The sequence below is a fragment of the Sus scrofa genome, chromosome 14 (genome assembly GCF_000003025.6).
Source record: "Sus scrofa isolate TJ Tabasco breed Duroc chromosome 14, Sscrofa11.1, whole genome shotgun sequence".
Taxonomy (NCBI): domain Eukaryota; kingdom Metazoa; phylum Chordata; class Mammalia; order Artiodactyla; family Suidae; genus Sus; species Sus scrofa.
Window position 1 is genome coordinate 112,701,289 of NC_010456.5, and position 21,964 is coordinate 112,723,252.

Below are 21,964 nucleotides of genomic sequence, written 5' to 3' on the forward strand. Positions count from 1 at the left end.
AGTCGGATTCGTTAACCACTGTGCCATGACGGGAACTCCAACTGCACTTTTTTTTTTTTTTGTCTTTTTTTTTTTTGCTATTTCTTGGGCCGCTCCCATGGCATATGGAGGTTCCCAGGCTAGGGGTCGAATCGGAGCTGTAGCCACGGGCCTACGCCAGAGCCACAGCAACGCAGGATCCGAGCCGCGTCTGCAACCTACACCACAGCTCACGGCAACGCCAGATCATTAACCCACTGAGCAAGGGCAGGGACCGAACCCTCAACCCCATGGTTCCTAGTCGGATTCGTTAACCACTGCGCCACGACGGGAACTCCCTGCACATTTTTTAAACGCTGCTTTTCTCTGATACTCATGGAAAAGTGCTCGGACCTTCATGTGACCTCAGGAGGTTGCATCTCTGAAACCAGTTGTGCTGAATGTGTTTCAGCCCCACAGTGACACCTAGACACGTGCCCTTCCACCCAAGCCACACCTCCAGTATCTCACTTCTATTCCACCCCAACCTCTTCTTTCACTCATCAAATGGCTCCAGGCTGGGCTCCTCTGTAAGTCATCTCTGAGTCATAAATCCTAAAAACAGAGGTATTAGTGCCAGGGTAAGAAGATGGGTAGGAGGGCACACATGCGGCAGAGGGAAAGGTCCTTGCCTGCCACCTTCCAGTCGAGCCTACTGGTTTTCCTTCGGTGTTTTTTTGAGTACCGACCCATGGCTCTAAGCACATGATTGGTATTAAATATCATCCTCCACAAGCACATGACTGGTATTCAACATACTCCTCCACAAGTGTTTACAAATCAAGAAATCAAGGTCAAGGAAGGAAGGAAAGGTGACATTTGGACACAGGACAGGATTTCGCTTTCTGCCAGGTATCCTGGCACCTCAAATGAGGCCTAGGGCTTGAAGTGTCACATCTCATACCACAAGTTTCTAGGTACACACATATGAAATGAAGGCAGAAAAGCCCCAGCTTCAACGATAAATACCATGAATCGCTCTAGCAAATTATTTAAAATAGATGAAAGAGACTGAGACATGCTGGGTCTTCCAACTGTCCAGGCTTTCCTAACTACACGAGGGAGCAGGAGACAGTGAGAGGCTGTCACGTAAACAAGGAGTACCTGCCCTGGAGGACAGCACCCATCCACCCTCGTGTTCTGCATGAAGGGTTCACGGCCACATTACGTTAGTGATACTGACGACCATACTCAACAGGAAAGTGGCAGAGAGGGGAACAGAAGGCAGCCAGGAAGGGCAGGAATTCCATGGGCCGGCGGGGGGGGGGTCCCTGCTGAGTCCTCACCTGAAGAAGATGACAAAAGAGCAGGGTAACTCCATGTGGGTTGGGAGGAGCCCCAGGGAAGGGTGGAGGCGTGGACGCAGTAAAGCACAAAGAAATGCTTCACCAGGTAGGAGAAATTCTGGTTGACAAGAGTCTAGCCACGTTAGCTTTGTAGAACGTTTTCATATTCACCATTTCAGATCCTCTTCACAGTAGTCTACTAAGGTGTAAGAAGCAAACGCTATTCACATTTAACAGATGAGAAATAGAGGCTCAGAGAAGGACTTGGCCGAGGTCACCCTGCTGGATGGTGGCAAAGGAGAACTCCAGTCTCCCAGTACAGATCCTACGACTGGGAGGCTGTGTCGCCCCAGATTGGGAAAATGGATGAGTCTACTGAAAGGTTCAAATTCAATGACACAGCGAGACAAAAATGGACCTAATGATAAGACGAAAAGACCCCATCCCAACATATTTTTTTGAGTAAGAGAAAAAGAGGCAGAGAGGAGTTCCCGTCGTGGCGCAGTGGTTAATGAATCTGACTAGGAACCATGAGGTTGTGGGTTCGATCCCTGCCCTTGCTCAGGGGGTTAAGGACCCGGCGTTGTCGTGAGCTGTTGTATAAGTCACAGACGCGGCTCAGATCCCACGTTGCTGTGGCTCTGGCGTAGGCCGGCGGCTACAGCTCCGATTAGACCCCTAATAGGAACCTCCATATGCCGCGGAAGCCGCCCTAAAAAAGGCAAAAAGACAAAAAGACAAAAAAAAAAAAAAAAAAAAAAAAAAAAGAAAGAAAAAGAGGCAGAGAAAACAGCAGCAGACATTCTGATCACCTATCATAATGACAGGATCCCAAATGCAAACTATTTTTCAAAACAGTCCAATACGCTATTCGCAGACTTGAGGGAAAAAGTCATCTCAAATAATTTGAGTCAGGAGCTAAAGAGCCAGCCAACGGTGAGTGAAAGAATCATCCCAGGGCCAAGAAAGTACACAAGAGGACAAGAAGACTCCTAAGGAGAACGTGAGGAAGACAGGAGACCTAGGTTTTCACCAAATAGGAGGCATATCAAGGACTTAGCAAAGGTCTGGCATAGAGCACATGACTACCAAGCACTAGCTGCTGGTGTAGCAGCAGTCACAGAGCAGTGCTGGTCAGATTAGGAAGCTAGGTCCTTCCTCAAAGCCAGCTTCCAAGTTGCGGCCAAAACAAAACAAAACAAACCAAAAAAACACCCAAATCAGTTTCTTGTAACCTGAACTGCTTCTTAATGACAAAGGCAGACTCTATCCTCAACCTCCTTTATTGGCATCATCTTCAACAGCAGCCATGCTCTATTAACAGATAGCCTAACACACTCCAGAGGAGGTAGCTGGAGAACAGGCAAATGAAGATGGGGATGCTGGGAGAGCCTGGATGTATCTTTGGCCTAAAGCCATATGCACGAAGCAAGTGGACCCTCTCCAGCCCTGAAGAGTGTCCCTCCACCACTGACCTCACCCCGGTCCAACCCAGCCTCCTAAAGCCAGCAGTAGTCGTCAGGTAACTACCAAGACAAAGTCACCAGCCCACCTGTCACCTCCCACAGGTATCCTGCAACCCATCACATAGCCAGTCCACAGATACCCAAGGCTGGCTAACTGGCTCTAGAGGAGACAGCATTAGGAAGAAACTGAGGAGGGGACAGAGCTCAAGGGCTCCATTTTCCACCCTCTGCCCCCACACACTTAGGCCTCTCTACTCCCTGCTGTCTTTCCTTCCCTCTTTCCTAGGATTGCTAGAATGATTTGTTCTGGACAGCGACAGGTTTATAGGTTAGCCGACACCTCCGCTCTGTGGAATTTTAATTAACTTCTCCCATCGTCAATATGCTAAGGAACGGGATCTCCATTCTCTGAGGTCAGCAATGTGTTTCAGGTCCTGCTATATCAGCCGTCAAATTGAAGAATTAATGACGTGGCTAATCGGCTCTAATTCTTTAGGAAGAAAAAATCTGAAAGGGAGTTGTGGAAGGGGGCAGGAGGAGGGGTGCAGACTCCATGGGGTGAGGAGAAAAAGGCTGAAGGGGGCTGAGCAAAGGGGGGGACCAACTCTCATAAAACAAGTGACTGACTTAAACTCGGGGTTGGAGGGTGGCAGCCCTACAGCTTTCCCATTGATCATGTGGCTGGGGTGAGGGGAGAAGGAAGTGAGAGAGGACACTAGGTAAACACTCCAACAGAGCAGGTGCAGAGAGGGTGTCCATGTGCCCCACTGGGGAGGAGAGAGGCTCCGCCTCCGTTCAAGAGAGCCTCAGAAGCAGAAGTCAGGACGCAAAGCTCACTTGTTCATAGGTAAAACTAGAGAAACAACAATCAGGCCAAAGGGTAGGGTAAAGCCGCCACCAAATTTGGCACTTCTGCTATAAGTGTCAACAAATCTACTCCACATTCATGACTTTGCATGAGGGCCCAACTGGATAAGGGCCCCAAGCCTCTCCTGATGACACCCACCTGACCTCATAAAAGCATTATTACCCGGGACAAAAACCATACCCCCCAAACAGCTCCCTTACCTGAGCAATGGGCTGATAGCAATGGACCAGACTCGGTCTTCAGTTTGGATGGTGTGTAAGCACTGCCCCAGCCGGCCTGAGGCCAGAGGCCATACCTGGAAACAGGAGAGGAGAGGCTCTCGTTGGCGTTGCCTGGGATTGGGAAAAGGGTTGGAAAGGTGCACCAGCTGAGTCGCCTAAAAGGGTGGGGAAAAGGAGAATCTTTTCTATGCTGTCCACACAGAGCTCTGGGTAGCAGCAGAGGGGCCTCTCCAGCTTCCAGCTCTCCTACCACCGGCTCCCAGTCCGATTCACCCTTTCACTTCCACCTGAGAGCCCTTGCGCAGCAGCCAATCTTATACCAGGGAATCAGAAGCTCCACATTCCTCAGCTGAGACCTGACCGAGAAGAGAGGGCAGCTGGGGCCTGCCTCACTCAGCAACCTCCTCGTGTTTGTGGGTTTTCCTTTTCCTCCTCTCTGACCAAGATTTTACTCTGGAGGGGTAGGAAGAGGGAGGAACATCAAGGCCCAGGATGAGAGGACAGAGACAGAATTAGAGAGGAGTAAAAAGAAAGATCCAAGGGAGGGAAGAATGGAAGGAGAGGACTTCAAAGTGGGAAGGTGGTGTGTTGTTGTTTGTTTGTTGATAATGCCCAGAATCCAGTGCTATTCATGTCAGCAGGGAATTTAGCACCTAGTGTCACCAAAAGTAGCAGAAAAGCTTAACTCTTTTAAGCTTCCATATCTCCTACAGGTTAAAAATATTGCTTGGAGCACATTATCTGGTCCCTATCAGTCAGGAATGTACATTAGCAGCCACTCTGGGCTTAACTCTAATCAACACTCACAGAGCCCTCTCAGCGGTCAGTGCATTTAGAACTCTCCCATTAAGCACTAGGCCCCCTCACCTCACCCTACCCCAGAGGACACACCCAGGGAAATAAGCCTCTACCCAAACAGAGAGGAAACCTCAAATGTACAGGGTTGTCCCCAGACAGCCAAGGAGGGATCCTGAGGCAGCCAGATGGATCAGTGACCTCTTAAGGTCCCCGTAGTGCTATAAGGGGAACAAACACACAAAAGTCAGTCAGGACCTTAGATGGAAGAACTTGCAGGAAACATTCCTTGAGTTTAAGGGGTAGGTGATGGAGTGGGGGTGGTCCTGACTTCTTAGGATCACATGATATCTCCTCTCTATAAAAGGAGAAAGTGTTCCTTAGATGTTGTTGTGTGTCTATGATAGGGGGAGGAGGGTGTGAGTTACTTTTCCCAACACGGGAAAAGAAAATAAATCCAACAAGAAGACCCCGAATGAGCAAGAGCCGAAAACAAAAGTTAATACTACAGCTTTCCTGGAATGCCGTGATACTGGCTCATTCTTCTGGGTCGGGTCACTTCGGTAGTAACTAGATGCACCTAATATCCTCTTTCAGAGAGCCCTGGATTGGAAGAGAAGTTTGCCTTTTCCTTGATGCAAATTCCCTAGGAGGCAGGTTCTTGCTTGGGGTGGGTGGGGAGACACTAAAGACTCTGATTACAAAATCTGTGAGGACGGCTCTAGGCTGGAATTCACTAGTGCCCTCCACTGAACCGGCTGGTGGATCTCTGGACTGTGAAAACCACAGAACAACGTTCCTGGTCTCCAGGAGTGGCTCAGAAAGCATGCTGCCAATTTCCAAGCATGATCTTGGGCAAGCAGCCCTCCTGACCTGCACCAGCAGCACGCCATCCACCACAAACATGAGCATGCAGATCACATCTTAATCCTCAGTGGTCAGGTCCAAAACAGACCCATCCCTGGAGAAGACGTAACTCAGTGGGAGCAGTAAAAAGCAGTTGGCAGTATGTATTAAGACCCTTAAAATGACCAAAGCCTTCGACTCAGCAATTCTATTGCTGAGACGCTAACCTAACAATCCTAAAACAAAGAAAAACCTAAATGATAAAATATATTCCCTACAACCTGCAGTAGCAGCAGAAAAAGCACACATAGGGTTTAGAATTAGACAAATCTGGGTTTGAACTCTAGTTGTTACTTATTTATCTCTGATCTTAGGGACATTTCCTGACTTCTTAGACTCAGTCCTCCTCATGTGTAAAATGGGAAATAATGCTTATCCTTTAGGGTTGCAGTGTGGAAAACTGAAGGTAAGTGAAAAGCACCCAGCAGAGCAGCACAGTGTTTGGCAGGTGTCAGGCATCAATAATGGTGGTTCTTATTATTAAAGGAAAAAACAAGATACAAACATCTACCAACTAGAAAAACAGTAACTAAATTATGGTAAGTCCATTGTGAAGCCATTAAAGATGACACTTACAAATAACTTCTAATAACAATAGAAAACCTTATAAAATAGACACAGCAGGGTATACTGGGTATATGAGATATATTATGACCGTAATTATGTAGGGAAAAGTTACCCTAAAGGATAAAATGAGAAAATAAATGTAAAGTGCTTATCAGCAGTGTCTGGTTATATTCTACGGTATTTTTAAAAAATATCTTTATTTTTATTTATTTATTTTTTGTCTTTTTAGGGCCACACCTATGGCATATGGAGGTTCCCAGGCTAGGGGTTGAATCGGAGCTACAGCCGCCGGCCTACGCCACAGCCATAGCAATGCTGGATCCAAGTCGTGTCTGCGACCTACACCACAGCTCACGGCAACGCCGGATCCTTAACCCACAGAGCAAGGCCAGGGATCGAACCCGAATCCTCATGGATGCCAGTCAGATTCGTTTCTGCTGAGCCAGGATGGGAACTCCCACATTCTACGTTATTATAAAATAAAATAAAGCAAACCTATGCACTGAAAAACACCTAAAAGGAGAAAAAACAAAGTTTAAATGTTCCCTCCTTCATAAAAATCTCCCCTTCCAAGTCAGATGTGACCTCTCCACGCTCTTAACTTCCCGGCCCTTTCCCTAGAGACATATAGTCCTGGCCACTTCCAATCAGTTTCAGAGCCAGTGCATGCAGTCCCAGCTCCCCTTGAGGAGAGACTGTATCTTCCTCCCCTTTGAAGCCTCACATACAGTAGGCACTTATCGGAATGAATGAAAGAGTAAAGAAAAAGGAAGAAATGGAGGGATCATCAGTCCTGCCCCAGGTCCAGCAAGAATGTAAGCTAGCAGCCTACCCATCTCAGGAAGGGACCAGCCTCACCAAAGCCCAAAGAGGCAATCCAAGCAAAGTCACAGTAAATCTGAAGCTAAGTTTGCGGGGAGGAGCAGTCCCTAGCTCAAAAGTCTTGCAAGGAAAATGTCTTGCTTCCCTTCACCCCAATAAAACAAATCTCTTTCCTAAAACACAGTACATATTTGAAGAGCTGCCCCCAAACAGGCTATAGACGTTCATAAAACAAACATGACTAAGTTCTTATGTAGGTTCAGGTACTAGAAACCTGTGGAAGTAACCAGAGAACTACAGATGCTACCACAAAGAAATGGAGAGTCAGTTATAAAAAACTATGAGTCATGTTGAAATGGTCTGGGAAGATGGAAGAAACTAAATTCAAAGACAATAGGAAGCAAGGAAGAGAAGTAGCACCTAGAAAGCCAGAAAAGATGAGCTGGCCTGAAGGTCACTGGGGAGCCCCAAAACAGCTGACTGGCTTTCTGAGTTGAACCAGGGGAGAGAAATCTGTCACTGACCAAAAAGAAAACCTCAAAAGAAATAGGATGTACTGCAGTGACAATTTTAGAATTACAAAGTACTGATTTTTTTTTTTTTTTTTTTTTTTTTACTTTTTTGCCTTTTTTAGGTCCGCTCCCACGGCATATGGAGGTTCCCAGGCTGGGGGTCTAATCGGAGCTGCAGCTACTGGCCTAACGCCACAGCCACAACAACGCAGGATCTGAGCCGCGTCTGTGACCTACACCACAGCTCTCGGCAACGCCGGATCCTTAACCTACTGAGCAAGGCCAAGGATCGAACCTGCAACCTCATGTTTCCCAGTTGGATTCGTTAACCACTGCACCATGACAGGAACTCCACAAAGTACTGATTTCAATGCTTGAAAAACTCTAGGGAGTTCTCACTGTGGTGCAAGGGGTTAATGATCCAGCTTATTTCTGTGGGGTCACCGGTTCGGCCCCCAGCCAGGCATGGTGCGTAAAGGATCCAGCATCGCTACATCTGTGGAGTAGGTCACAGATTTGGCTCGGGTTTGATCCCTGGCCCAGGAACATCCATATGCTGTGGCTGTGGCCCAAAAGGGGAAAAACAAACAAAACTCTAATTCTTGGCCTTGACAACGCCATCTTCTGAGAAACCTCCATACCATGAAAGCGAAGTGGAGGAAGACGTGCAAGCTGAAGCAGAAAAGAAGAAAGGTGAGGCAGAAGTCCAAGTCAACTTGACAACCACAGAAGCTTTAGGAAGAGAAACAAGGAAAGCCAAAGGCCAGAGACGCTGGTCCAATTTGTTGGACTGCATGCCTACATCTAGAACTTGTCTCAGTGGATCTAGAACATCGACTGCCATTCTGTCTCGACCCCCTTTGAGACCCACCTTCTTGCTCATATCAAAACAGTCCCTGTGGGTTCTCTGCCCTGGACCTGTGACATACTGGACTAGTTCTGTCCTCAGCTGGGGCTGAATGTAACACATGTACAATGAATCATCTCTTCTGCTGTCTTAACTGAAGAAAAAACAAACCTGTAAACCACTAAATAAGGCTCAGCTGGTACTTAAAACATAAAACTAACCCAATATCCCAAATAAAATTGTTGTCAATCTTCAACTGTTAGCAGTCTATACTCCTGAATTTTCCTACCTGTGGTCCTAAAGTTTTATGCTGCTCTGGGTGTCAGACCACAGAGAAACGACTAGAAGAAAGAGATGTCCCTGAAAAGGGAGAGCCAGAGAAACTTGAAGTCATGACAAGAAAATGCTAGAATGAAATGTCACACACTTACAAAAGGTTTCCGTGCAAATTGACTTCTGAGCAGTATAGCAAGTTAAGGCTGGTCTCTTTGCAAGGAATAGTACAAAGACAGTGACCAATGGGAAGCCTGAAGTAAGTACAGGGAAGGGGAATGGGAAATAGGAGATAGGAAATTCAGTTTCCACATTTGTTCAAAAGATTTCCTGAATTTTGCTCAGACTCCCTGAACTGGTACACATATCTCTCCAACAAAATACAAAGTATAAGGAAAAAATGAGCAAAGGGAGGATAAACTTCCATAATTAGGAAGGAACAATATTCAATCCTTCGTTTTACATAAATTAGCAACATTTTTACAAAAGATGTAGCCACTAGAGGGGACATGGAGTCAGAATAGTGAGTAAAGATGGCAGCTTCCCTCTCCTCCACGTGTGTAAGAGCGCTCTGCTCCTGTTAGCACTGTGGGATCTCCAGATGCTGGGAGAGAGACAAGCAAGAACCTATCACACCTCCTGCGCCATCAGCTGAATTGTCAGCAAAGTTCCCACAGGAGCCCAAAGAACCAGTGCATGTGTGGGCACTGGCAAGGGCTGCTGGACCCAGGAATGGAGAAAGTTCTTCTCTGTCTCATGGGTGGAAGCCTACTTGACCCAGACATGGAGGAGCTGAGTCCATAAAACAGGGGTTATGCTACTTATCAGCCTCATTTTGTTGGGCTTTGGCAGATGTCTGACTGGAGACTAGGCAACTTGGCAATGACGCAACAAACAATGCCCTTCTCTCATCGTCTTTCCACTGCTTACTGACCACATCACTCTCCAGAGAAGCCGTAAAAACACATTTTAATTATCAGCCCGATTGCTTATAAACATGGTGGTAAAAAATTAACCTTCCTAAACAGAGAGCAAGCAAAAGAAGCGAGATTTTAAAATAAAATATTGGGGTCAGAACACAAGCCACAAACTTGAGGAAACTCAGCTCAGGGAGGAAAAGCTGGCCAAGCCCTCTGTTTTTGAGTTCACGCCACATTTCAAGTAAGTGGCAAGCTTCCCAGCCACTGTCCACTCCTTTGCCAGGCCAGCTGGCAGGGACACAGCCTGGCATGGCAAGCTGCATGCCAGAGGCACATAAGTGAGTTCTTTATTGTGTCGCTCTCCTCTCCCCCCACTGCAACTCAATGCCCTAAGCCAATCCTGAGACTCAGGTCCTATCCACCCTCCCCCATCCTACTCCCTATAGACAGGAGGGAATAAGAGTATGTAACAGGGAGACCACCTCACCTTGGCCGTCCTGTCCCTGGAGCCACTCACAATGATGCCTCCTTTGCAATCCACACAGTTTACCTCCTGTTCATGGGCTGAGTACTTGACAGTGAAGGTGCTATGAATCTTATGAACACCAATCTTTCCATCTCTACAAAAGAAATAAGAAGCCCACCCCCAAGAGCCAATTATTCTCCCTGTAGGAAGAGAACAAGTCTACAGGAACAGCCTGCATCTCCAATGATTTCCAAATTTACTTAGCTTTAGGCAATTCAGCCCAATAAGGTGCTGAGTTTCTAGATACCTTTACTTCTTTGGTACACTTGGGGCTGAACAGAGCTGAGAGACAAAACAAATTTCTCCCTTGAGAGAATCAAAACCAGCTTCACTTTTCTTTAAAGGCTCTTCCTGTTTTCCTTCTCCAGCTAACCCTATTAAGTAAGTGCCTTCTCTAAATGGAAAAAACAAAACAAAACACCCTACCCCTTCTCTCATCCCTTTAGAGTTGAGACAAAAAAGTCAGAAGCAGGCAGAAGGTCCCTGAAGACTACTGAGGAGGAGGAGGAGGAAGGAGAAGTCTGCAGCACTTACCCTCCTGCACTGATAATATGCGAATTGGCCAGCACAAAGTGGCAAACGTCCTCATCATGCCCGGCAAAGACTCCCAGGGGTCTCCGGTTCAAGCTGGCACCATCTGGGCGGAACTGATAGGCCAGGATGAAATTAGCTTGGGATATGTACAGAGAATCACCCTCTAGCTGCATCCAGGGCATCTGACTGCAGAGACGGAAAACAAAATTTAAAGACCATCAAGATATAGCATGAAAACTCAACTCCAATCTTTGGAGAGGCTGACCTATCCCTAACTTAGCAAGGATAACCCGCAAGGCTAAGTCTATACCTCACTCCCCGACTTGAAAATTACAACTCTTAGGCCACCCTTAGAAAACTAGAGTGATTCAGAGTTCCCGTCGTGGAGCAACGGAAATGAATCTGACTGGCATCCATGAGGATGCAGACTTGATCCCTGGCCTCGCTGAGTGGGTTAAGGATTTGGCATTGCTGTGAGCCGTGGTGTAGGTCGAAGACACAACTTGGATCTGCTGTTGCTGTGGTGTGGTGTAGGCCAGAGACTACAGCTTCGATTCGACCCCTAGCCTGGGAACCTCCATATGCCTTGGATGCAGGAGGAAAAAGCAAAAGGAAAAAAAGAAGAAAGAAAACTAGAGTGATTGAGCTTTGTGGTGACCTAATCTTCTTTGGACTTTCTAAAAGAAAGTCAGAATAAAAAACCAATTAACATTACTTTTAAAAAGAGCATACTTAAGACTTGAATTATTGGTTACCTAGACTTCTTATATGTAGGCAGAGCAAAGAAAATGCAGTGATTGAGGGGAGGGGAAAGCAAAAAGAAACCTTCCACCTAGATGACATAAATTTCTTTCATTCTGTGTCCTCACTAATCTGAAGTTTAAGTGATAAGTTTCAGGTTTCCAAGACTCTCATACATACTTCTCTCCCAATAGATCAGTTAGGGTGTGATAGAGTGAGCCCACGGAAGCCCCATTCCCTTGTCCTACTAGAGCAAAGGGGCCATTTTTAAGTGAAAGGAATAAAGCCATTTAGGAAAGGATGCTAATGTACTGATTAGACACCTAGATCCTCACAGGGGCTATCTACATTCTGTATTAGAGAGTACGTATGGCAATGGAAAAACACGACTCCCGAGCAGTCTACTATAGTCGAGGGACTACAGAGAAATAGTTGGCTCTCACTGACAGCTGATAAGAGAAATCCACAAATAGTTAAAGATTCCCTCTACAATCTGGCAGGACGAAGAAAGGTTAGAAGCCACAGGCCAGTCCCATGGCACGGAGTGATCCTTAAGAAGAAAGAAGATTCCGCCAGACACCATGCTCTCTGGTGGGGACTAAGCCTCCTTTCCAAGGTACATCCCAGCAGCCTGTCCTACACCACATGGGGGTCCTGAAGCTGCCAGGTCCCAAGCAAAGCATAGGGACAGCTGATTCATCCCCATTTACAGAGACACCATCTCCTACTGCCAAGCCTGCCTGAGCAAACTGGGCTATGTTTCTTCCACAGACTCTTTAATACAAGCGTCATGGGAATGTGGAAAAGTTCTGCAAATTGACTTGACGGACCATTAAGTGCAGCTTGGACTTTGTAGTAACTAGTTTCTGCACATGAGGTTTTCACAGTGTGTGCATATATTACATGGAACATGTGTAGAGTGTGTACAGATGCCTGCACTCTCACTCATTATGCACATTTCTCTTTAACATCCCCTTGCACAAGTCTGTGGCACACTCAAGTCGGCAGCAAACACTGGGGCTTGGAATTCATGGGTTTAGAGCCATCTGGGAAACAGCCATTTACCCAGGACAAGAACTAGGTTCATGCCAGGTGAACGGTGGAGAATCCCCAGGGCAGCCTGGTAACCATTTTGTGTCTTTATTTGCCAAACCGCTTGAAATCAGCCCCAAAAGACATGAGAGACAAAACCCTGATAGAGAAAGAAACTCCTTTTTCTGGTATTAAAAGGCAAAAGTGGGAAGCAGCGGGTAAAGCCCTTTGTCATACAAATCCATCTTTCTGTCCTGTAGTTTCTTTCTTTCTTTTTTTGGCAGTGCCCACAGCGTGCCAGCATGAGGAAATTCCTGGGCCAGGGATCGAACCCGTGCCACAGCAGTGACAACGTTGGATTCTTAAACTACTGGGCCATCGGGGAATACCTCCCCTGTAGTTTCTTCACCATTACTACCACCACATAATTCGCAGTAACCCATGTCAGCAAAAGCAGCAGAAACTGGACACATACAAAAGAGAAAAGGTCATCAGATAAAGAAGCCTGCGTGGACCTATCAGCACAGGTCCAGGTCAACTGGAATACAGAATCACGATGTGCCCTATCCATTCCAATCGACAAGAAGCACTTTTTGGTAGGGAGTCAAATAATAACTAAGAAATAATGTAGCATCAATGAAGCATAAAATTTGTGGCATTATCAGTGTCAAAGACATTGTCTAAATTTCCTGCCTTTTTTTTCTAAGCTCTACCTCCCGTAACATATATACCCCAAACCTGCAGATTTTATTTTGCTGTTTAATAAAAGTAGGAGAGAAGGCTACAGGAAGCCAAGAGTGAAGAGATAACTCCCTAGAGTAGAAAATTTGTTTTCAAAAAAAAATTGTAAAACAAGAGGAGTTGAAATAGTATTATTTCTTTTGATTAGATTAGGTGCCTTAATAGAGGTTACCTCTGAGTGGTAGGATTATAGATAAGTTTTGTTTTCTTTTTTAAGATTTTCTATTTTTAAAAAATTTCAAAAATAACTTTTATTTTGATGATTATAAAAATATGGGATGTGTTGAAATAAAGTACATTTTTTGTAATCTTTTTTAAAATGTGTAAAAAAAATTAAAAATTAAAAAAATAAAATAAAATGTGTAAAAAGTTGTTCCTCTGATAGCTCCCCTGTGGTGTTTAAAAGATCACCAGTGCTCCATCACCCAAGACGGGCACATTTATATTCTGGCAAGGACCAGATTTTTCATTTCCCAGCATGCTATTATGTCCCAGGTAGCTTTAACAGGATCAGGAGGCTACTTACCTGCATCTCCACTTCAGCAGAATCCCCTCTCGGCAGCGCCCCAACCTCCAGTTCTGAGAAACCTTCACCCGCTCCTTCACTGGTACACTGGCCATCCTGTGTCGACAGAACAGATAATCCAATCACTAAAATTCGCTGCCAATCACAAAAAAAATTCCCTAGGCTTATAAGTCAGGATTCAGGAACATCCAGGATATACCTGGATATAAGTGAAGGAGTTAGGAAACAAGGAAGAAACAACTCTTTCTCTTCACACTAGGATAACCAAGAAAGCCAAGGAGAACTGTCTGTCCTTTAAAACGTCCATAGTGATGCCAAAGCAACTTAACAGAGAAAGGATGACAAAGAGTATTGAAAAAGAATGTATATATATGTGTGACTGGGTCACTTTGCTGTACAGTAGAAAATGACAGAACACTATAAATCACCTATAATGGAAAAAATTAAAAATCATTAATTTAAAAAAAATGTAGTGTTAAAAAAAAAATAGATCACAGGAGTTCCCTGATGGCCTAGCAGGTTAAGGTTCCAGCATTGACACTACTGTGGCTTGGATCACTGCTGTGGTGTGGGTTTAATCGCTGGCACAGGAGCTTCCACATGTCATGGGCACAGCCAAAAAAATAAATAAATAAAATAGATCACAGAGTTAAATGTAAAATCTAAAACTATAAAGCAGAGTTCCCCTCTGTGGCTCAGTGGGTTAAGGACCCAACATTGTCTCTATGAAGATGTGGGTTTGATCTCAGGCCTCTCTCAGTGGGTTAAGGATCTGGCGGTGCCTAAGGTACAGCATAGGTCACAGAAGCGGCTCAGATCTAGTGTGGCTGTGGCACAGGCCCCAGCTGCAGCTCTAATTCAACTTCTGGCTCAGGAACTTCCATATGCTGCAGGTGCAGCTGTAAAAAGAAAAATAAAATAAAACTATAAGGCTGTTTAGGAGATAAAAATATAAAAATACCTCTGTGACTTGGAGGGTAGACAATAGTTTCTTAAGACACAGAAAGCAATAACATAAATGGAAAATCCAATAAATTAGATTTTATCAAAATTAAAATTCTCTGCTCATCAAAATAAATACATCAGCCACAGGATGGGAGAAAATATTGACAAAATGTATATCTGACTGAGGACTTATGCCCCAAAATATGCAGAAATCCTCCCTGTATATGTATGTGTATATATACACATAAACACACATATACTGGCTATATATATATATATATATATATATATATATATATACACACACATACACATATGTGTATATATAGTGCCAATGAACTCTCCTACATTCTTGGTGGGAAAGGAAAATGGAACAGCTATTCTGGGAACTGGTCTGGCAGTTTACCATAAATCTAAACATACATCTACTCTATGACGTAGCAATTACCCAAGAGAAATGAAAGCATATGTCTACAAAAAGACTTACACAAGAATATTCATAGGAACTTTAGTCATAATAGCCAAAAGTTGTAAAGAGTCCAGGAGTCCATCACGAGGAGAATGGATAAACATACTTCAGTGCATATTCATATAATGGAATACTACTCAGCATTAAAAAAGGAAAGAACTATTGATACACATAGTAATATGGGTAAATCTCAAAAACATGCCGAATGAAAGAAGTCTTATACGAGGGTGTAAGATTGTATTATTTCATTTATGTAAAGTTTGAGAGGAATAACTAATCCATGGTGAAAAAATGAAGAGTAATTACCACCAGGGTGGAAATGGGAACTGACTGGAAAGGAACCAGAAACTTTCTGGTTTACAAGTTCCCATCGTGGCTCAGTGGTTAAATGAATCTGACCAGGAACCATGAAGTTGTGGGTTCGATCCCTGGCCTCACTCAGTGGGTTAAGGATCCAGCGTTGCTGTGAGCTGTGGTGTAGGTCAAGGATGTGGCTTGGATCTGGCGGGGCTGTGGCTGAGGCGTAGGCCGGCGGCTATAGCTCCGATTCAACCCCTAGCCTGGGAACCTCCATATGCTGCGGGAGCGGCCCTAAAAAGACAAAAGACAAAAAAAAAAAAGGAGGACCATAAACTAATACACTCTAGTCACTGATATGCATGCGCGCAGAAGTGTTTAGACGTGAAGTATACTGATATCTACAACTTACTTTAAATGCATGATAAAGCAAAGATTTAACTGTAGCATTCAGGTGGTGGGTTCATTGTACAATTCATTCAACTCTTCTACATGTTTTAAACTTTTTGTTAAAAAAATGTTGGAGGGGAAGTGTCAATAGTACTTTCTAGATGAGGAAAGTTGGAGCAGTGAGAGATGAGGGAGCATAGCAGCAGCAAAAGTGGCATAATTTGGGGGTGAATTGGAGTGGTGGGGGACATGGGGAGGAGCTCAAGGCCCCTGTGAATGTGCATATTTGGACAGAAGTTTGAAATTGTGGACAAGAATTTAAACATTCCATTTCAGGCCCCACACCTCCCCTGTGTCTCCTTGGCTTACGCCCCTGGACAATACAAGGTACACTGCTTGGGACACAGTGGTAACTGCCGTGTCTACTGACAGAAGGAGGGAGACACAGTTCCTTCAGTCTCTAGCTATGCCCTCACATTTACCACGTTCTTCTTTTTGGCTTTTTAGGGCTGCACTGATGGCATATGGAAGTTCCCAGGCTAGGAATCAAATTGAAGCTACAACTGCGGGCCTACACCACAGCCACAACACAGGATCTGAGCCTACACCGCAGCTCACAGCAACACAGGGTCCCCAACCCACTGAGCGAGGCCAGGGATGGAACCCACATCCTCATGGACACTAGCTAGATTCATTTCCACTGAGCCACAACAGGAACTCCCTTACCATCTTTTTCTAAAAGGCAGCAGTCAAGTCCTGCTTTCAAGATTCTAACAGATACAGCTTAGAACATATCTTTTATTTTTTATTTTTTTGTCTTTTTTGACATTTCTTGGCGCTCCCACAGCATATGGAAGTTCCCAGGCTAGGGGTCAAATCGGAGCTGTAGCCACTGGCCTACGCCAGAGCCACAGCAACACAGGATCCGAGCCATGTCTGCAACCAGCACCACAGCTCACAGCAATGCCAGATCCTTAACCCACTGAGCAAGGGCAGGGATCGAACCTGCAACCTCATGGTTCCTAGTTGGATTCGTTAACCACTGAGCCACAGTGGGAACTCCTAGAATGTATGCTTTTAAGAAGCAGAAAAAGATACTTAATCCATTCCTAGATAAATGATAACTCTGCCTCCTAGCCTCATTTCACTTATTTATTTGTATAGAATAATTATTTTTGGTTAGCCAAGTAATAAGTGCACAGGGTAAAAGAAAAATGCAGATAGTATGAAAAGTTAACAATACAATATTCTTTGGAGCTCCCGTCGCAGCGCAGTGGTTAACGAATCCGACTAGGAACCATGAGGTTGTAGGTTTGGTCCCTGGCCTTGCTCAGTGGGTTAAGGATCTGGCATTGCAGTGAGCTGTGGTGTAGGTCGCAGACACGGACGGCTCGGATCCCACATTGCTGTGGCTCTGGCATAGGCCGGTGGCTACAGCTCCGATTAGACCCCTAGCCTGGGAACCTCCACATGCCGCGGGTGCGGCCCTAGAAGAGGCAAAAAGACAAAAAAACAAAAACAAAAAAAACACAATATTCTCAATCCTGGTCAAGATCCTCCCTAGAGGCAACCATATATAAATTGCAGCTGCATATATATTTATACTTATACCCACTTTTTAATTTAAAAAATGGTAGCATACTAGTCTACTAAATGCTTTCTTTACTTAATATATCTTAGGGATCATCCTATTCAATACACGTAGCTCCAGCTCATTCTCTTTAACAGGTGCATAGAATTCCATTTTGGACTCAATTATTTAATCAGTAAACTACTGATTGTCATTTAAAAGATTTCCAAAGTTTAGCTATTATAAACAATAAAAGTATTTACATGTCTATTTACACGGGAGAGTATATCTAAAGAAAAATTATTACAAGAATAGATCAGGAGTTCCCGTCGTGGCGCAGTGGTTAACGAATCCGACTAGGAACCATGAGGTTGTGGGTTCGATCCCTGGCCTCACTCAGTGGGTTAAGGATCCAGCGTTGCTGTGAGCTGTGGTGTAGGTCAAGGATGTGGCTTGGATCTGGCGGGGCTGTGGCTGAGGCGTAGGCCGGCGGCTATAGCTCCGATTCGACCCCTAGCCTGGGAACCTCCATATGCCGCAGGAGCGGCCCAAGAAATAGCAAAAAAAGACAAAAAAAAAAAAAAAAAAAAGAATAGCTCAGAGGAAATTATGTATTTTTTATTTTGACAGACACATCCAAATTATCATTGTTGGTTAGACCAACTTAAACTTCCAAAATTATATTAGGGTGTTTATTTCTGAAGAGCCATTATTTTCTTCTTTTTAAAAACAGACTTTTTTTCATCATTGTAAAACTATAAATGTAATAAATTCATGGAGTAATAAAAAATAAAAATAGATGTTTTTAAAAATTTTGGAATAATTTTAGATTTCCAGAAAATCTGCAAACATTGTACAGCGAATTCCCATATATCATTCACCCAGCTTCCCTTAATGTTAACATCCTACATAATCATGGCATATTTGTCAAAACTAAGAAATTAACATTGGTACATTACCATTAACCAAACTCCAGAGTTCATCAGCCTCTCCACTATGTCTTCTTCTGTCCCTGGATCCCACCTAGCACCCACACTGTATCTAGTAACCACGCCTCCTTAGTCTCCTCTGGTCTACAGCAGTTTCTTGGTCTTTCCTTTTCATGACCTTGACGTTTGTTAATTTCTTTTTATCTTTGCCATCTAAGAAGTAAAAAAGGACTCCTCCTGTTGTTCAAACACATATTTTTCCTAATTATGGGTAAGACTGAATATCTGGTCATGTTTGAGACTCATTTCTTCTGTGAAATGCTCATTCGTGACCTTTGTCCCTCTTCCTATTGGGTTCATGGGGTTTTTTTTTCTTGTGTGTCTGGTAAAAGGCTCTTTATATATTCTATGATGTCAATTTTTTTCTAATTTATTATTTTCTTTTCATTTAATTTATAGTATTTTGTCCAGACTTTTTTTTTTTTGGCCATGCCTACAGCATGTAGAAGTTCCCAGGCCAGAGATCAAACCCTCGCCACAGCTGCAACCTGTGCCAGAGCTGTGGCAATGCTGGGTCCTTAACCCAAAGCACCACAGGGAGCTTCCGAAAATAGGTTTTTAATTGGAGGGTTTAAAAGTATTTAAATTTTAAATACTGCATAAAAAAAGATATTAAAGTGAAAGCAACAGAGTAGGGGAAATTCAACTATTGATGCTACAGATACAAAGTTTTAGGGGACTGCAAAAACTCTATCAGGATAACACCCTGTCTCCAATACCTTATCCAAGAACAGACAAGAACAGTCACACAGCACATCATAAACACTGGGGAAACAGCCTGAAAAAATAATAATTTACAAACATGCACATTAAAACAAAGTATCACCTCATAGCTACTAAGTGGAAAAACCACATCCTAGCTTTGGTTTGATAAAAGGGTTTGAGTTTGTTTATATATTGCTGTTAGCATGCCTTTCAGAAAGGAATTCTGTCAAGAAAAGTTGTTAAATGACAGCTTCTGACCCAGTATTCCCAATACTATATCACAGAGAAATAATTCAAAAGAAAAATATACTTTACAGAGATATTTATAGTTGCAGCTATATATTAGAGCTAAAATCTGGAGGTAGCCCACTGTCAGTGGGGAAAGACAGTATACTAACACATTGCTACTAGAAATGACAAACGTGAGCACTTCAAAACATTTTGGAAATTACCACAACAAGCGATGGTAATTTGAAAACAAAGTCAAATTTATAAAGATAAAGGTGAGGAGATTCCACATAAAACTATGTCTCCTTAAATAACAGGTCAAAAGAGGTAAATAGATGGAGTTTTAGGAAGTGAGTATTTTTTATATGTATCACATGATTGTTGATAGTTTGGCCTTTTTATTTACCTTTAACTTTTTAATTTACTTTTTTCTTTTCTTTTTCTTTTTCTTTTTTTTTTTTTTTTTTTGCTATTTCTTGGGCCGCTCCCGCGGCATATGGAGGTTCCCAGGCTAGGGGTCGAATTGGAGCTGTAGCTGCCTGCCTACACCACAGCCACAGCAATGCGGGATCCAAGCCGCATCTGCAACCTACACCACAGCTCACGGCAACGCCGGATCGTTAACCCACTGAGCAAGGGCAGGGACCGAACCTGCAACCTCATGGTTCCTAGTCAGATTTGTTAACCACTGCACCACGATGGAAACTCCTACTTTTTTCTTTTCTTTTCTTTTTCATTTTTTAGGGCCATATCTGCAGCATATGGAAGTTCCGAGGCTAGGGGTCAAATGAGAACTGCAGCTGCTGGGCTATGCCACAGCCATAGCCACACCAGATCCAAGCGACATCTGGGACCTACACCACAGCTCATGGCAACACCGGATGCTTAACCCACTGTGCAGAGCCAGGGACTGAACCTGCACCCTCAATGGATACTAGTCGGGTTCATTACCACTGAGCCACAATAGGAACTTTTAATTTACTTTCATATAGGCAGTACATTAAATGAAGTTGTGGGGAAAGCACAGAATGCAGATGTAAGAAACTGGGATCTGAACCCCACTCCTGTACCTTACTAATTATACAACTCTGGTTACAACTTCTCTAACTATCCATTTCTGCACCTATGAAATAAGGATAGTATTTCACACAATTGTGTTTTAAAACAACTGAAACAAAATACAGGATAAATCACAACTCAAAAAAAGTTCAATTATTTTATACATAAATATAGAAATAGTTTATATTGGTGAATGGTAACATCACTAAAGCTACTCTAATAATTATTTTTCTTCTAACTTATTTAATTATAACTCTTTGTCCTTCTAATGTCAAACATTAGCCCTCTTTCAGGATAATTGGGATTTAGGTGCCTAGAAATTAAAGTTAAAATATATTACTGAACACTTCCACTGTGGCCCTGGTTTCACACTTTTTTTTTTTTTTTTTTTTTGATTTTTTAAGGCTACATTTGTGGCATATGGAAGTTCCCAGGCTAGAGGGTGAATTGGAACTGCAGCTGCTGAGCTACACCACAGCCACAGCAAAGTGGGGTCGGAGCCGTGTTTGCAATCTGCACTGCAGCTCACAGCAATGCCAGATACTTAACCCACTGAATGAGGCCAGGGATCGAACCCACATCCTCATGGATACTAGTTAGGTTTATTACCACTGAGCCACCACAGGAACTCCCAGTTTCACATTTCTAGAGAGAAACCTATACTACTAGAAGGATAGAGAACTGAGGACCATGAAAGATAGTCAACAGGATGAACCAAAAGAATTGCACTCTCAGTAAAAAATATTAGACTTGCTCTCAGATCTTATCTCTGGATCCCTCCCAGATATAAAAGAGGAGTTTGTTCATAGTTAACCTCTCCTCCTGAGTTAGGTCTAATTTAGTAAGTGGAGGTAGAGCCAAAAATTGAATATTCTGTATCATAGCAGGAAGGAAACAAGAGGGAAAGAATCAATATATTTCCTGAACTGGGATAAGGACAATACTTCTCTCATCTCCCGGTCACTTAACTGCCATTTGGTGACACTTTACTAAGGGTCAAAGCACTGCCCTGAGGGCCTGATCACAGAAGCAAGAAACTTTCAAAGTTGAACTTTAGAAGCTGCCACTAAGCAGCAGGTGCAGGCGTCTTCTCCCACAACCATCAAAATCGAAATACGTGGCTCTGGTCCTTCAAATCAAATTTCAACTTTTAAAAAATATTCCACTTGGCTTTCACTGGAGAAATATCACCACTTTGTTAAAAGCAGCTTATCAACTCTGCTTTTTTATTCCTTTTGTTTGTTCAGTTCTTTTTGATGGTTAGTTCCCTAGGTGGTGGCTAAATCATATCTGTATTATTATGGGCTTCAGCACTTGGAAAATGATAAGGAATAAAAAAAACCTCCTTTCTCTGAAAACAGTATCCCTCCCTCCGTGTGGGGACCTGTCACAGTCTAGTTAAAGGGCACTGGTAGCACAAGGCATCCAAAGTGCCTGAACACACAGGCGCAGGTGCCCTGGGAATTCAATAAGGACTCTTGCTCCCACCCTAGAAATGCTCTCTGCTTGGCTGTTCCTTCGATAGTTACTGGTATAAAGTGGGGGTGCTCCCCCCAAAATGATTAGTGCCCTGTAAATCAACCTCTGACACAGCTGTTAATGCATGGAGGAATATCTAACTTGGCCTGTGGGCCTGGTGGAACTTCCATTTTCCCAGCCCTCTTTCTCTTGCCTCAGGCTCATTTTTCCACTTGGGCCCCCTCCCTCTCAG

At 43.9% G+C, this 21,964-nt stretch overlaps 1 protein-coding gene across 14 annotated transcripts in view; it reads right to left on the bottom strand.

Moving 5' to 3' along the window:
- Positions 1–21,964, bottom strand: part of FBXW4 (F-box and WD repeat domain containing 4) — a 107,644-nt gene that overhangs the window by 72,301 nt on the left and 13,379 nt on the right. For 8 of the 14 annotated variants that reach the window (XR_002338434.1, XR_002338438.1, XR_002338435.1 and 5 more), the window contains exons 2-5: positions 13,602–13,697; positions 10,562–10,747; positions 9,989–10,121; positions 3,839–4,014 (exon numbers count right to left, since the gene is read on the bottom strand). Coding sequence is in view for 6 of the 14 variants with exons in the window: in XM_021072714.1 (XP_020928373.1) it covers positions 3,839–4,014; positions 9,989–10,121; positions 10,562–10,747; positions 13,602–13,697 (591 nt within the window). In the remaining 8 variants the exon portion in view is untranslated. The remainder of the gene's footprint in view (positions 1–3,838; positions 4,015–9,988; positions 10,122–10,561; positions 10,748–13,601; positions 13,698–21,964) is intronic. The other 6 variants (XR_002338436.1, XR_002338439.1, XM_001924973.5 and 3 more) reach the window with 2 other exon arrangements.